Source organism: Ursus maritimus, unplaced genomic scaffold (assembly GCF_017311325.1).
Source record: "Ursus maritimus isolate PB19 unplaced genomic scaffold, ASM1731132v1 scaffold_19, whole genome shotgun sequence".
NCBI classification, from domain to species: Eukaryota; Metazoa; Chordata; class Mammalia; order Carnivora; family Ursidae; genus Ursus; species Ursus maritimus.
Genome location: NW_024424341.1, coordinates 42279031 through 42293289, shown reverse-complemented (window position 1 = coordinate 42293289; position 14259 = coordinate 42279031). Strand labels below are relative to the sequence as shown.

Genomic DNA, 14259 nt, shown 5'->3' with positions numbered 1-14259 from the left:
ACAGCTTATTTTCTTTGACAAAGACCTCAGACACAAAAGATGCACATACCTGGAGGTCCTGAGAGTTTCTGTGCACACTGATCCTGCACAGTCACAGTCACTGGAGCATTTGTTGATGCAATGTTAGAAGGGGCACATGTCATCTACTTTGCTGCAGTCTTCTCCACTGGAGTGTTACTGTACCAATTATAGTTCCCCCAGGGCCCTGTAGTCTCACCATGACACTAGCCTAGTGAATTGTGAGTATCAGGGCACATGGCTCCTTTGTAGGACCTGGGGTAGAGATTCCCCTCACCACTACTGAGCATTATGTGACATCCACTGTGAAAAAGAAAAACAATTCATGTAGTTCTCAGAAGCACTGGAGGTTGTCACAACTTCCTGACTCCTCAGGGTGTTCTCTGAGCCCACAAAAAAATCCCGATACCCAGTCCACAAATTAGGACAAGGTCCTGCAGTCTTTCCTAGGAGACCTCAGGCAACAATGTAAATTAGGCCAAAGCTGGAAAGAGAGCTATTTTCTTTCATCAGACTGTCATTTCTGAGGCACACAAAGCATTGGGAACCCCAACAAAGCTGTTCACTCCTTAATGCCAGCAAAGCCCAGCCGTTTTCAAATCACCTCACACAGTGAATAGAAACCCCCAAGATCAAATGTGGCTTAACAATAATGTCTTTTATTACTGCAAAATCCAAAGCAATATGAGGCAGGGAGATCCCAGGTTGGTGACTTGGAGGATAGGAAAATCCAAGAGGAGTGTCACACAAAACTAATACATCCTGGGAAATGTGGTCCTTTTTGGCAAGTTACCAGCAGAACGCAGATTGGGTCCACTGGGCCATGCCCTAACTTCTACAAGAGAAGAGAATGAAGACCCTTTAAAGGCTAAGAGTAATCATGATTTCCTCCAGCAAAAGGGGAAGGAAAGAGGTCAGCTTCCCTGAGCACACTGTGGTGGTAACTAATGCACTAACGCACACTGTGTGAACCTGCTGAGTGGTAAAGGTGACAAAACTCTTTCACAGAAAGTGGCAGTGACATAAATCTGGCAAAAGCCCTGGACGGGTTAGGAAGCATAACACAGCTCCTTATAGATTCACACATACTTCAACTAAAAGGAGATCTCCCCACTGTGGATTTTCAGATGTACACGCTTAAATTTAGGTAGATGGCTTCCTCACAACTTTTCTCCTCCACTGTAATTACCTAAAAGGAAACTGCACAGCCCTGTACATCTAAGGCCTTTCTCTAATATGAAGTCTCTGGTGTTGAATGAGGTCAGATTTGGAGCTAAAGGATTTCCCACATTCTCTGCACTCAGTAGGCCTCTTTCCAGTGTGAACTCTCCGGTGTTGAATGAGGCTGGAGCTTTGGCTAAAGGATTTTCCGCATTCCCCACACTCATAAGGCCTTTCTCCAGTGTGAACTCTCAGGTGTTTAACGAGGTTAGATTTGCAGCTAAAGGACTTTCCACACTCATTGCACTCAATAGGCCTTTCTCCAGTGTGAACTCTCCAGTGGTTCTTGAGGTTGGAGCTATGGCTAAAGGATTTTCCACATTCCCCACACTCATAAGGCCTTTCCCCTGTGTGGACTTTCCGATGTGAACTAAAGCTGGAGCTTTGTTTAAAGGATTTCCCACATTTACTGCACTCATAAGGCCTTTCTCCAGTGTGAAGTCTCCTGTGGTGAATGAGGCTGGAGCTTCGGCTGAAGGATTTCCCACATTCATTGCACTGATGAGGTCTTTCTCCAGTGTGAACTCTCTTGTGGTAAATGAGACTAAAGTTTTGGCTAAAGGACTTCCCACATTCACTGCACTCATAAGGCCTTTCTCCTGTGTGAACTCTCTGATGTTGAATGAGGTTGGACCTTTGGCTGAAAGATTTTCCACATTCCCTGCACTCATAAGGCTTCTCTCCAGTGTGAACTTTCCTATGGCTATTGAGGCTATAGCTTTGGCTAAAGGATTTCCCACATTCATTGCACTCGTAGGGCCTTTCTCCAGTGTGAACTCTCCGATGTATAATGAAACTGGAGTAATAGGTGAAGAATTTTCCACATGCACTGCATTCGTAAGGTCTTTCTCCGGTGTGGACTTTCTGGTGCTGAATGAGGTTACATCTTCGGGTACAGGCTTTTCCACATTTGCCACACTCATAAAGCCCTTCTCTAGCGACAACTCTCTGGTCCTGAGCATGTGTGTCTGTGCAGCTGAAGGCCTTCTTGCATTCTCCACAGTTGTGATGACTTTTTCCATTGTGAAAGACAGCCTCACACTTATTGTTCAGCTTCTCCCCAGTTTGAGTGACCTGTTGTTGGAGAAATCCCATGCTGGCTAAGAAGTCCTTCTGTGTCTTCTCACAGGTAAAGGGCTTCCCTGACACGTGGACTGTACAGTTCTTTATAAATGAGGCTCTGTCCACGTAACTTCTGAAGGGTATCTCTCTAGTGTGCTGCCCCTGGTACTGTTGAAGGTTGGCAGCTAAACAGAATTGTTTCCTACATGTATATGGTTTTTCCCCAAGATATGATTCCTGGTGCTCAGCCAAGTACAAAATGTTTCTCAAGATCGGGCCATGCAGTTCAAAAGGCTGAGCCTTCTGAGAAGATGAATCTGCCTTGAGAGTCCCAATCTGTGACACTCCTATAGAAATGCTCTCTTCAGAAGCTGCATCCCCATCCTCCACTCCATGCCAACAATCTGAAAGCAAAGAAGAGATGATGAAATACATGTTGACTTTATTGGGAAGGGGGAAAAACAATCACAAATGTACATCTGACACATTAAAGAACCAGTATATGGACTATTTTGGGGTTAGGTTTTGGAAGCAGCTGCTTTGTACTACTGGGTCCCCAAGGTCACAGAATTGGGAAGGCCTCACTAGGCACAGGATACAAGGAAAGGGTTGGGCCAGGGCAAAACACATCTTCTACAACTCATTTTACTATTAATGGCTTTTATAGCAGGATTACATCTGCTGGTGACATGTGACGCTGTGCAGAAGTCTATGTCCACATGTAGGAAAATCTGACTGGAACAAAGTAACTGGTTTTAAAGAATTAATAAAAGATGGGGCGCCTGGGTGGCTTAGTTAAGTGTCTGACTTGATTTCAGCTCTCATTGCGATCTCAGGGTAGTGAGACTGAGCCCTGTGGCAGCCTCCATGCTGGGCATGGAACCTACTTAAGATTCTTTCTTTCCTTCTCCCTCTGCCCCCAACCCTCTCTTAAAAAAAAAAATTATTAAAAGATATGTCCACACTTTAGAATACAACAATGTTGGAAAGCAATGAGGAGAGAAGAGTGTGAGGAATGAGTGAGAAGAAAGGTCCAGAGAGGTGGGGATTAGTCTGGGGCTGGAGAATATAAATGACAAGTCAGGGAAGTGTCAAGAATGGAGAAGGGAAGGCAGACGTGAGTTGTGGCCACCAGCAATGGTAACAAAACACAAATATGACAGGTTCCTGGTATGATTTGAATAAAACTCTGACATCACATTCTCCCCCAGCTGTCATTCACCTGGGTCAGGCCCTCTCTGGGCCCATCTTGTGGAGACTGGAATTCTATCCATCCTGTGAAGGACAGGGGACTCTTCTCCTAACCCCAGCTGAGCAACTTTATGGGACCTAGAAGATCTGCATCCTAAGGGTAAGACAGGACAGGTCAATGGTTAATATTGGCCTGAAACAACTCAGCACACAGTGGATCATAGGAAAGATACTACAAAAAGTACCTCCATGCCCAGCTAGAGGAAAGATGGTGGGACAGTAAGCACCAGGAGCTTGCCTCTTCACCTGGACCACAAATGCACAGACAGAATCAATCTGATGTAACTGTTTTGCAACATGCTAAATTGCTTTAATTTTGGTCAATATCAGCTCTTAACATTGTGTAAGTTATCCATGTCCCAACTTGTCTAACTCTGAGTCCCAGAGCAGGCAGCCATTTTCCTGGAGCAGCTTGCTGGAGCCAGGGTGGGCAATAAGGACTCTGTCCTCCAAGTACCACAGATCTGTGCTTCTGATGGTGCAAGTGTGACAGACAGGTGGGCAGCCATTGTTGCAAAACCTCTCCCTCCCTGACTCAGGCAATTTTACAGGGGATTTAAAGGGCAGATGTCTATCCCCTCCAGCACCCTCCCTTCATGTTTCTCTTATTCCCCTTTTGGGAGGCAGAAATTCAAGGACTAGGATATTCAAAATCACATATATGGGGGAATAGAGAAAATCATCATACATTCCCAGGGAAAGGCACAATCTCAGAAAAAAACAGAGAAGATCTTAAGTTTACACCTCAGACTGATCTCCAGTAGAGACACCCTAAAACCATTAAACAAACAAACAACAACCTCCAAAAGTCCAGTTTTCAACAACAACAACAAATCACAGGACATACAAAGCAACAGGAAAGTTTAACCCATTCTAAAGAAAAAAAAACAAATCAAGAGAAACTGTCCTTGACAAAGACCACATTGTATACTTATTAGACAAAGACTTTATTCTTTTTAAAGATTTTATTTATTTGACAGAAAGAAGAGAGAGAGCACAAGCAGGGGGAGCAGGAGAGGGAGAAGCAGGCTCCCTGCTGAGCAGTGAGCCTGACGTGGGGCTTGAACCCAGGACCCCAGGATCATGACTTGAGCTGAAGGCAGACGCTTAACCAACTGAGCCACCCAGGTGCCCCTAGACAAAGCCTTTATTTATTTTATTTTATTATTTTTTTAAAAGATTTTATTTATTTATTTGACAGAGAGAGACATAGCCAGTGAGAGAGGAAACACAAGCAGCGGGAGTGGGAGAGGAAGAAGCAGGCTCCCAGAGGGGCAGGGAGCCTGATGCAGGGCTTGATCCCAGGACCCCGGGATCATGACCTGAGCCAAAGGCAGACGCTTAACGGCTGAGCCACCCAGGTGCCCCTAGACAAAGACTTTAAAACATCTGTCTAAAAGATGCTCAAAGAGCTAAAAGAAAATGTGGGCAAAGTCAAGAAAATGTTGCATGACCAAAACATAAATATCAATAGAGACAGGAAATATAAAGAATAATCAAAAAGAAATTTAGGAGCTGAAAAATAAAATAACTGAATGAAAGAACTCACTAGAGGGATACAAAAGCAGCTTTGAGAAGGCAGAAGAAACAATCAGTGAACTTGAAGATATCGAATCTGAGGAAAAGAAAGAAAAAGGATTGACCAGAAGTGAATATAACCTAAGAACCTATGGGATACCATCAGTAAACCATTATATGCAATGGATTAGTCTAGAAGAAGAAGAGGGAAACAAAAGGACAGAGAGCTTATTTGAAGAAAGAATGCCTGAAAACTTCCAAATTTGCTGGAAGACACAGACATTAACATCTAAGAAGCTCAGCGAACTCCAACCAGGCTAAAATCTGAGACTCACACTTGGCACATTATAATCCAAGTGTCAAAAGCAAAATGCAAAGAGAGAATCTTGAAATCAGTAAGACAGAAGCGACTCATCGCATACAATGGATCTCCAAAGATTAGCAGATTTCTCATCAGAATCCACAGAGGCCAGAACCAGTGAGTTGACATATCCAAGTGGTGAAGGAAAAAAACCAAGAATCCTATAACAAGCAAAACTGTCCTTCAAAAGTGAGAGAGAAATTAAGATCTTGCAGATAAAAAAAGCCAAGGGAGTTCTCTACCACTAGATGTATCCTGCAAGAAATTCTAACGGGGGTCCTTCAGGTTGAAGTGAAAGGACACTAGATAGTAACTCAAAGTTATTTGACCAAATAAAGATCCCTGTTAAATTAAATACACAGACAATTATAAAAGCTAGTAACTTGGGTTTATTACTCCACTTTTTGTTTTCTAAGTTTTAGAGATTAACACATAAATAACAATTACTGATCTAAATTTTTGGACACACAACACATGCAAGATGTAATTTCATGACATCAATAACTAAAAGGGGTGGAGACAGAGTTGTATAGAAACAGTTTAAAAAAATATGATTGAAGCTAAGCTGGCATCAATTCAAATTAATTGTTATCATTTTATATGTTAAATATAACCCCACGATTAACTAACAAAAACCCCAAAAAACAAAGCCCTCCAGAAAGTATACAAACAAAAACAAAACAAAACCAACAAATCAGAACATTTCACTACAAAAAAAATCAAGTGAATACAAAAGACAGAAATACAGAAAATGAGGGACAAAAAAGCTACAAGGCATATAGAAAACAAATAGCAAAATGACAGAAGTTCCTCCTCATCAGTAGTTACTATAAATGTAAATAGATTAAACTCTCTAAACACAAGACAAAATTGGTAGAATGGATAAAAAAACATGATCCAACTATATGTGGTCCACAAGACACTCACTTTAGACCCCAAGACACAAGTTAATTGAAAGTGACTGCTTGGAAAAACACATTCCAAGAAAACAGTAATCCAAAGAGAGCAGGGGTGGCTACACTAGTATCAGATAACAGAGACTTTACATCAAAAAGGTTATGAGACAAAGAAAGACATTATGTACAATAAAAGGTTCAAGACACAAGAAAAGATAATAACTATGAATATTTAGGTACCTATGACCAAATAAAGATCTCTGTTAAATTATAGACCATCAAAACCTACGAAGCAAAAATTGACAGAACTGAAGGGAGAAACAGACAGTTCTAAAATAATACTTGGAGACATCAATGCCCCATTCTCAATAATATAGAATAAACACAGCAAAGTAAGGAAATAGAGAACTTGAACAACACAATAAACCAAGCAGACCTAACAGAATATACAGAATACTCTGCCCAACAGCAACTACACATGGGACATTTTCCAGAAGAAAGAATATGGTCAGTCACAAATTAAGTGTTATTGGATTTAAAAAGCCAGAAGTCATGCAAAGTATCTTTCCAATCACAATGGGTGAAGTTAGAAATCAAAAACTGAAGGAAAACTGGAAAATTCACAAACCTATGAAAATTGAACAAATCGTTTTTAAACAACCAATGGGTCAAAGAAGGGTCACAAGGAAAACTAGAAAATACTTAGGTTGAGACAAATGAAAAGACAATATCAGCAAAAATTATGTGAAGCAGCAAAAGCAGCACTACGGGGGAAATTTATTGCTATAAACACTTAAATTATAAAGGAGAAAGATCTTGAATCAACAGCTTAACTTTACAACTTAACTACAAAAAATTCCAAGAAACCCAAAGCTAGAAGAAAAAAAAGAAATAATAAAGATTAGAACTGACATAGAGACAAGAAAAACAATGAAGAAAAGTCAACGAAACTGAAAACTGGTTCTTTCAAAAAGCTATCAAAATTTAGACAAACTTTTGGGGTGCCTGTCTGGCTCAGTCAGTGGAGCATGACTCTTGATCGTGGAGTTGAGCTTGAGCCCCATGTTGAGTTTAGAGATTACTTAAAAATAAAAGCTCTAAAAAAAAAAATTGACAAACTTTTACCTAGATTGGCTTAAAAAAATAAAAAGGAAGACTCAAAATAGTAAAATGAAAAATTATAGTGGGAACACGACTACCATTTCTACAGAAATAAAAGAGATTGTAAGAGAGTACTAGTAAGGAGACTGAATCACTAACCAAAAACCTCCTGACAAAGAAAAGCCCTGGGGCGCCTGGGTAGCTCCACTGGTTAGTTAAGTAAGTGCCTGCCTCCAGCTCAGGTCATGTTCCCTGCGTCCTGGGATCCAGTCCAACGTCAGGCTCCCTGCTCAGCATGGAGTCTGCTTCTCCCTCTACCCTTCCCCCCTGCTCATGATATCTCTCTCTCTCAAATAAATAAAATATTAAAAATAAAATAAACTCAGATTCTTTGGGGGGAGAAAAAAAGAAAAGTCCTGGACTTGATGGGTTTCACTGGTGAGTTCTGCCAACCATGTAATGAAGAACACACACCTATTTTTATAAAAAACAGACAAAGCCACTACAAGCAAACTGTAGACCAATATACTTGACGATTCATCAAGGTAAAAAATCATCAACAAAATATTAGCAAACTGAATTCAGCAGCATAGTAAAGGATTAAACACCATGACCGACTGGGATTTACTTCTAGAATGAAAAGGTTGGTTCAACATACAAAATTTAATCAATGTAATACATCCCATTCACAGAATGAGGAAAAAATTACATGATCATTTCAACTGATACACAAAAAACATCTATCAAAATTTAACACCCTTTCATGATGAAAATAGTCAACAAACTAAGAACAGAAGGAAACTACCTTAACATAGTAAAAGTAAAAGATTACAACACATGGCTAATATATTCAATGGTGAAAGACTGAAAGCTTCTTCCAAAATCAGGAAGAAGGATTCCAACATTCACTACTACTATTCAAAATGGTATTGGAAGCTCTAGACAGGAAAACAAAAAAAGAAAAAGAAGAAAGGCATCGAAAGGTAAAGGAATAAGTAAAATTATCTTTGCTTGTGAATATATTATACACAGAAATCTAGGCCTAAAAACTTAAAAACTAAATGAATTCAGCAAAATAACAGGATACAAATAGAACATAAAAAGAGAGGGGAAGATGGCAGAGGAGTAGGGGACCCTATTTCAACCAGTCCCCTGAATCAAGCTGGATATCTACCAGACCATCTTGAACACCCACGAAATCAGCCTGAGATGTAAGAAGATACATCTGGATCTCTACAAACAAAACATCTCTGATGCTTGGTCTAGAGGATTGAAGCGGGGAGCTGAGAATCTGCAGGCAGATATCAGAAGATAAACAGAAGGGGGAGGGAGCCACCGCGCTCATGTGCTGGGAAGGCAGAAGCCTCCTGCGCTGGGGAGCAGGCCGGACTAGCAGACCAGTAGCAGGGGGGAAACCAGACTGAAACCCGGAGCTCGGGAGTGCGCGCGTGAGTGCAAGTGAACCGGGGGTGGCTGGCAGTCTTAGAAGCACAAAGGGCAGAGGGGAGCCTGGGTGGCTCAGTCATTAAGCGCATGCCTTCGGCCCAGGGCGTGATCCCAGGGTCTTGGGACCGAGCCCTGCATCAGGCTCCCTACCCCGCTGGGAGCCTGCTTCTTCCTCTCCCACTCCTGCTGCTTGTGTTCCCTCTCTCACTGGCTGTGTCTCTAATAAATAAATGAATTCTTAAAAAAAAAAAAAAAAAGGCACAAAGGGCAGAGACCATCCAGCCCTAGGAGTGAGGACTGAGAGAGCGGTTATGGGGCGCACAAACCAGGACACTGCGGGTTTTTAGCAGCATGGACAGAAACGGAGTCAGTGTGGCCTGGAGAGCTCAGTGAAGAGCAGACTGTGATCTCTCTGTTCTGAGACAGAGGTTTGGATACCATCACTGCTGCTACGACTCTCAGAAGAGACACAGAAAGCCGCCAGGGAAAGCCACTAAAGAACAAAAGCCCCGAAAAACCAAAAAACCAGTTCTCACTGTGCCCATCCCCCCAACCCCATAGGGGGCAGGGAAACCCTGCCCAAACAGGATTGCCTGAGTATCAGCGCAGCAGGCTCCTCCCCCCGAAGACAGGCTGAAAGAACAAGAAGCCCACATCCCTAAGGTCCCTATAAAACAGGTGCATCTTGCTGGGGTCCTGGTCAATTATTTGGACTCTGTACAACCCGGCAACCACACCTCATCAGAATGACAATGAGAAGGAACCGCCAACAAATAAAAGAAACAGAGATTCTGGCCTCTGCCACAGAACTAATGGATATGGATATAACCACGTTGTCAGAAATGGATTTCAGAGTAACAATTATCAAGATGATGTATAGGTTTGAGAAAAATATTAACAAAAATATAGAATCTCTAAGGACTGAAATGAGAACGAATCTGGCAGAAATTAAGAATTTGATGAATGAAATGCAGTCTAAACTGGATGGTCTGACTGCCAGGGTAAACGAGGCAGAAGAATAAATTAGTGAGTTAGAGGATGAGATGATAGAAAAGAAGGAAAGAGAGGTAACATGGGAAAAAAACTCCATTTTCATGAAAAAAAGCTACGGGAGATTACTGACTCAATGAAACGTTCCAATGTCAGAATTATCGGGATCCCTGAGGGGGTGGAGAAAGAGAGAGGTCTAGAAGAGATATTTGAACAAACTGTAGCTGAGAACCTCCCTCATCTGGTGAAGGAAACAAGCATTTGTGTCCAAGAGGCAGAGAGGACCATCCCCAAGATCAATGAGAACACACCAACACCACAACATATAATAGTAAAATTCACAAATCTTAGATCCAAGGAAACAATCTTTTTTTTTTTTTTAAGATTTTATTTATTTATTCGACAGAGATAGAGACAGCCAGCGAGAGAGGGAACACAAGCAGGGGGAGTGGGAGAGGAAGAAGCAGGCTCATAGTGGAAGAGCCTGATGTGGGGCCTGATCCCATAACGCCGGGATCACACCCTGAGCCGAAGGCAGACGCTCAACCGCTGTGCCACCCAGGCGCCCCTCAAGGAAACAATCTTGAAAGCGGCAAGGGGGAAGACATTCCTTACGTACAGAGGGAGAAACATCAGAATAACGTCAGACCTGTCTACTGAGACCTGGCAATCCAGAAAGGGCTGGCAAGACATATTCAGAGCACTAAATGAGAAGAACATGCAGCCAAGGATACTGTATCCAGCAAGGCTGTCATTCAGAATAGATGCAGAGACAAGGAGCTTCCAAGACCAGCAGAAACTGAAAGAATGTGTGACCACCAAGCCAGCCCTACAAGAAATATTAAGAGGGTTCTATAAAAGTAGAAAGACCCCAAGAGTGATACAGAACAGAAACTTACAGAGACAATCTATAGAAACAAACAAGGACTTCACAGGCAACATGATGCCATTAAAATCATATCTCTCAATAATCACTCTCAAAGTGAATGGCCTAAATGCTCCCATAAAACGACACAGGGTTGCAGATTGGATAAAAAGACATGACCCATCCATATGGTGTCTATAAGAGACTCACTTTGAACCTAAAGATATATCCAGACTGAAAGTGAAGGGATGAAAAACCATTTTTCATGCCAATGGACCTCAAAAGAAAGCTGGGATAGCAATTCTCATATCACACAAATTAGATTGTAAGCTAAAGACTGTAGTTAGAGATACAGAAGGACACTATATTATTCTTAAAGGATGTATCCAACAAGTGGATATGACAATTATAAATATCTATGCCCCCAACAGGGGAGCAGCCAACTACGTAAGTCAACTGTTAACCAGAATAAAGAGACGTGTGGATAATAATACGGTAATAGTAGGGGAACTCAACACTCCACTCTCAGCAACAGACAGATCATTTAAGCAGAAAATCAACAAACACACAAGAGCTTTGAATGACACACTGGACCAGATGGACCTCATAGATACGTACAGAACACTTCACCCTAGAACAACAGAATACTCCTTCTTTTCAAATGCACGTGGAGCTTTCTCCAGAATAGACCATATACTGGGTCACAAAACAGGTCTCAACCAATACCAAAAGACTGAGATTATTCCCTGCATATTGTCAGATCACAGTGCTTGGAAACTGGAACTCAATCACAAGAAAAAATTTGGAAGAAACTCAAACACTTGGAAGCTAAGAACCATCCTGCTTAAGAATGTTTGGGTAAACCAGGAAATTAAAAAAGAACTTAAGCAATTTATGGAAGCCAATGAGAATGAAAACACATCGGTCCAAAATCTATGGGACACTGCAAAGGCGGTCCTAAGGGGGAAATACATAGCCATCCAAGCCTCACATGAAAGAAAAGAAAATTCTAAAATGCAGTCTTTATACTCACACCTTAAACAGTTGGAGATGGAACAAAAGAACAGGCCTAAGCCACGCACAAAAAGACAACTGATTAAGATTAGAGCAGAGATCAATGAATTAGAAACCGGAATTACAGTAGAGCAGATCAACAAAACTAGAAGCTGGTTCTTTGAAAGAATTAATAAGATTGATAAGCCACTGGCCAGACTTATTCAAAAGAATAGAGAAAGGACCCAAATTAATAAAATTATGAATGAAAAGGGAGAGGTCACGATTAACATCAAGGAAATACAAAAATCATTAGAAACTATTATCAACAACTATCTGCCAGTAAATTAAGCAACCTGGAAGAAATGAATGCCTTTCTGGAAACCTATAAACTACCAAGACTGAAACAGGAAGAAACTGATAATCTAAATAGACCGATTAACAGTGAAGAGATTGAAGCAGTGATCAAAACCTCCCAAAAAACAGGAATTCCCCGGGGAATTCTACCAAACATTCAAAGAAGAAATAATACCTATTCTCCTGAAGCTGTTTCAAAAAATAGAAACAGAAGGAAAACTACCAAACTCGTTCTATGAGGCCAGTATTACCTTGATCCCAAAACCAGGCAAAGACCCCATCAAAAAGGAGAATTACAGACCGATATTCCTGATGAATATGGATGCCAAAATTCTCAACAAGATCCTAGCTAATAGATCCAACAGTACATTAAAAGGATTATCCATCACAACCAAGTGGGATTCATCCCTGGGACGCAAGGTGGTTCAATATTCACAAACCAATTAGTGTGACAGAATACATTAATAAGAGAAGAGGCAAGAACCGTATGATCCTCTCAATTGATGCAGAAAAAGCATTTGACAAAATACAGCATCCTTTCCTGATTAAAACCCTTCAGAGTGTAGGGATAGAGGGTACATTCCTCAATTTCATAAAAACCATCTATGAAAAGCCTACAGCGAATATCTTTCTCAATGGGGAAAAGCTGAGAGCCTTTCCCTTAAGATCAGGAATACAAGGACGCCCACTCTCACCATTATTGTTCAACATAGTACTAGAAGTCCTAGCAACAGCAATCAGATAACAAAAAAGAAAAAAAGGTATTCAAACTGGCAAAGAAGAAGTCAAACTCTCTCTCTTTGCAGATACATGATACTTTATGTGGAAAACCCAAAAGACTCCACCCCCAAATTACTAGAACTCATACAATTCAGTAATGTGGCAGGATTCAAAATCAATGCACAGAAATCAGTTGCTACCTAACAATGTAACTGTAGAACAATGAGACTGAAGAAAGAGAAATTAGGGAATCAATTCCATTTACAATAGCACCAAAAACCATAAGATATCTTGGAATAAACTTAATCAGAGAAGTAAAGGATCTGTTCTCTAGAAACTACAGAACACTGATGAAAGACATTGAGGAAGACACAAAAAGATGGAAAAACATTCCATGCTCATGGATCGGAGCAATCTACACTTTCAACGCCACCTCGATCAAAATACCAATGACATTTTTCAACGAGCTGGAACAAACAATCCTAAAATTTGTGTGGAATCAGAAAAGACCCCGAATCACCAAGGAAATGTTGAAAAAGAAAAACAAAGCTGGGGGCATCATGCTGTCTGATTTCAAGCTATACTACAAAGCTGTGATCACCAAGACAGCATGGTACTGGCACAGAAAAAGACACATAGACCAATGGAACAGAATAGAGACTCCAGAAATGGACCCTCAACTCTATGGTCAACTAATCTTTGACAAAACAGGAAAAAACATCCAGTGGAAAAAAGGCAGTCTCTTCAATAAATGGTGCTGGGAAAATTGGACAGCTATATACAGAAGAATGAAACTTGACCACTCTCTCACACCATACACAAAGATAAACTCCAAATGGATGAAAGACCTCGATGTAAGACAGGAGCCCATCAAAATCATAGAGAACATACACTGTAACCTCTTCGACATCGGCCACAGCAACTTCTTTCATGACATGTCTCCAAAGGCAAGGGAAACTAAAGCAAAAATGAACTTTTGGGACTTCATCAAGATAAAAGGCTTCTGCACAGCAAAGGGAACAGTCAACAAAACAAAGAGGCAACCCATGGAATGGGAGAAGATATTTGCCAATGACACTACAGATGAAAGACTGGTATCCAAGATCTATAAAGAACTTCTCAAACTCAATACCCAAGAAACAAATAATCAAATAGAAAAAAATGGGCAGAAGATATGAACAGACACTTTTCCAATGAAGACATATGAATGGCTAACAGACACATGAAAAAATGTTCAACATCATTAGCCATCAGGGAAATTCAAATCAAAACCACATTGAGATACCACCTTATACCAGTTAGACTGGCAAACATGGACAAGGCAAGAAACAACAAATGTTGGAGACGATGTGGAGAAAGGGGAACCCTCTTACACTGTTGGTGGGAATGCAAGTTGGTACAGCCACTTTGGAAAACAGTGTGAAGGTTCCTCAAAAAATTAAAAATAGAGCTACCCTACA

At 41.1% G+C, this 14259-nt stretch overlaps 1 protein-coding gene across 5 annotated transcripts in view; it reads right to left on the bottom strand.

The window, feature by feature from the left end:
* Window positions 1–657: 657 nt before the first annotated feature.
* Window positions 658–14259, bottom strand: part of LOC103677251 (zinc finger protein 211) — a 19905-nt gene continuing 6303 nt past the window's right edge. For 4 of the 5 annotated variants that reach the window (XM_040633778.1, XM_040633780.1, XM_040633781.1 and 1 more), the window contains 2 exons: window positions 3524–3646; window positions 658–2705 (listed from right to left, as the gene is read on the bottom strand). In XM_040633778.1, the coding sequence (XP_040489712.1) occupies window positions 1237–2705; window positions 3524–3646 (1592 nt within the window). In that variant the 3' untranslated portion in view covers window positions 658–1236. The remainder of the gene's footprint in view (window positions 2706–3523; window positions 3647–14259) is intronic. The other variant, XM_040633779.1, reaches the window with a different exon arrangement.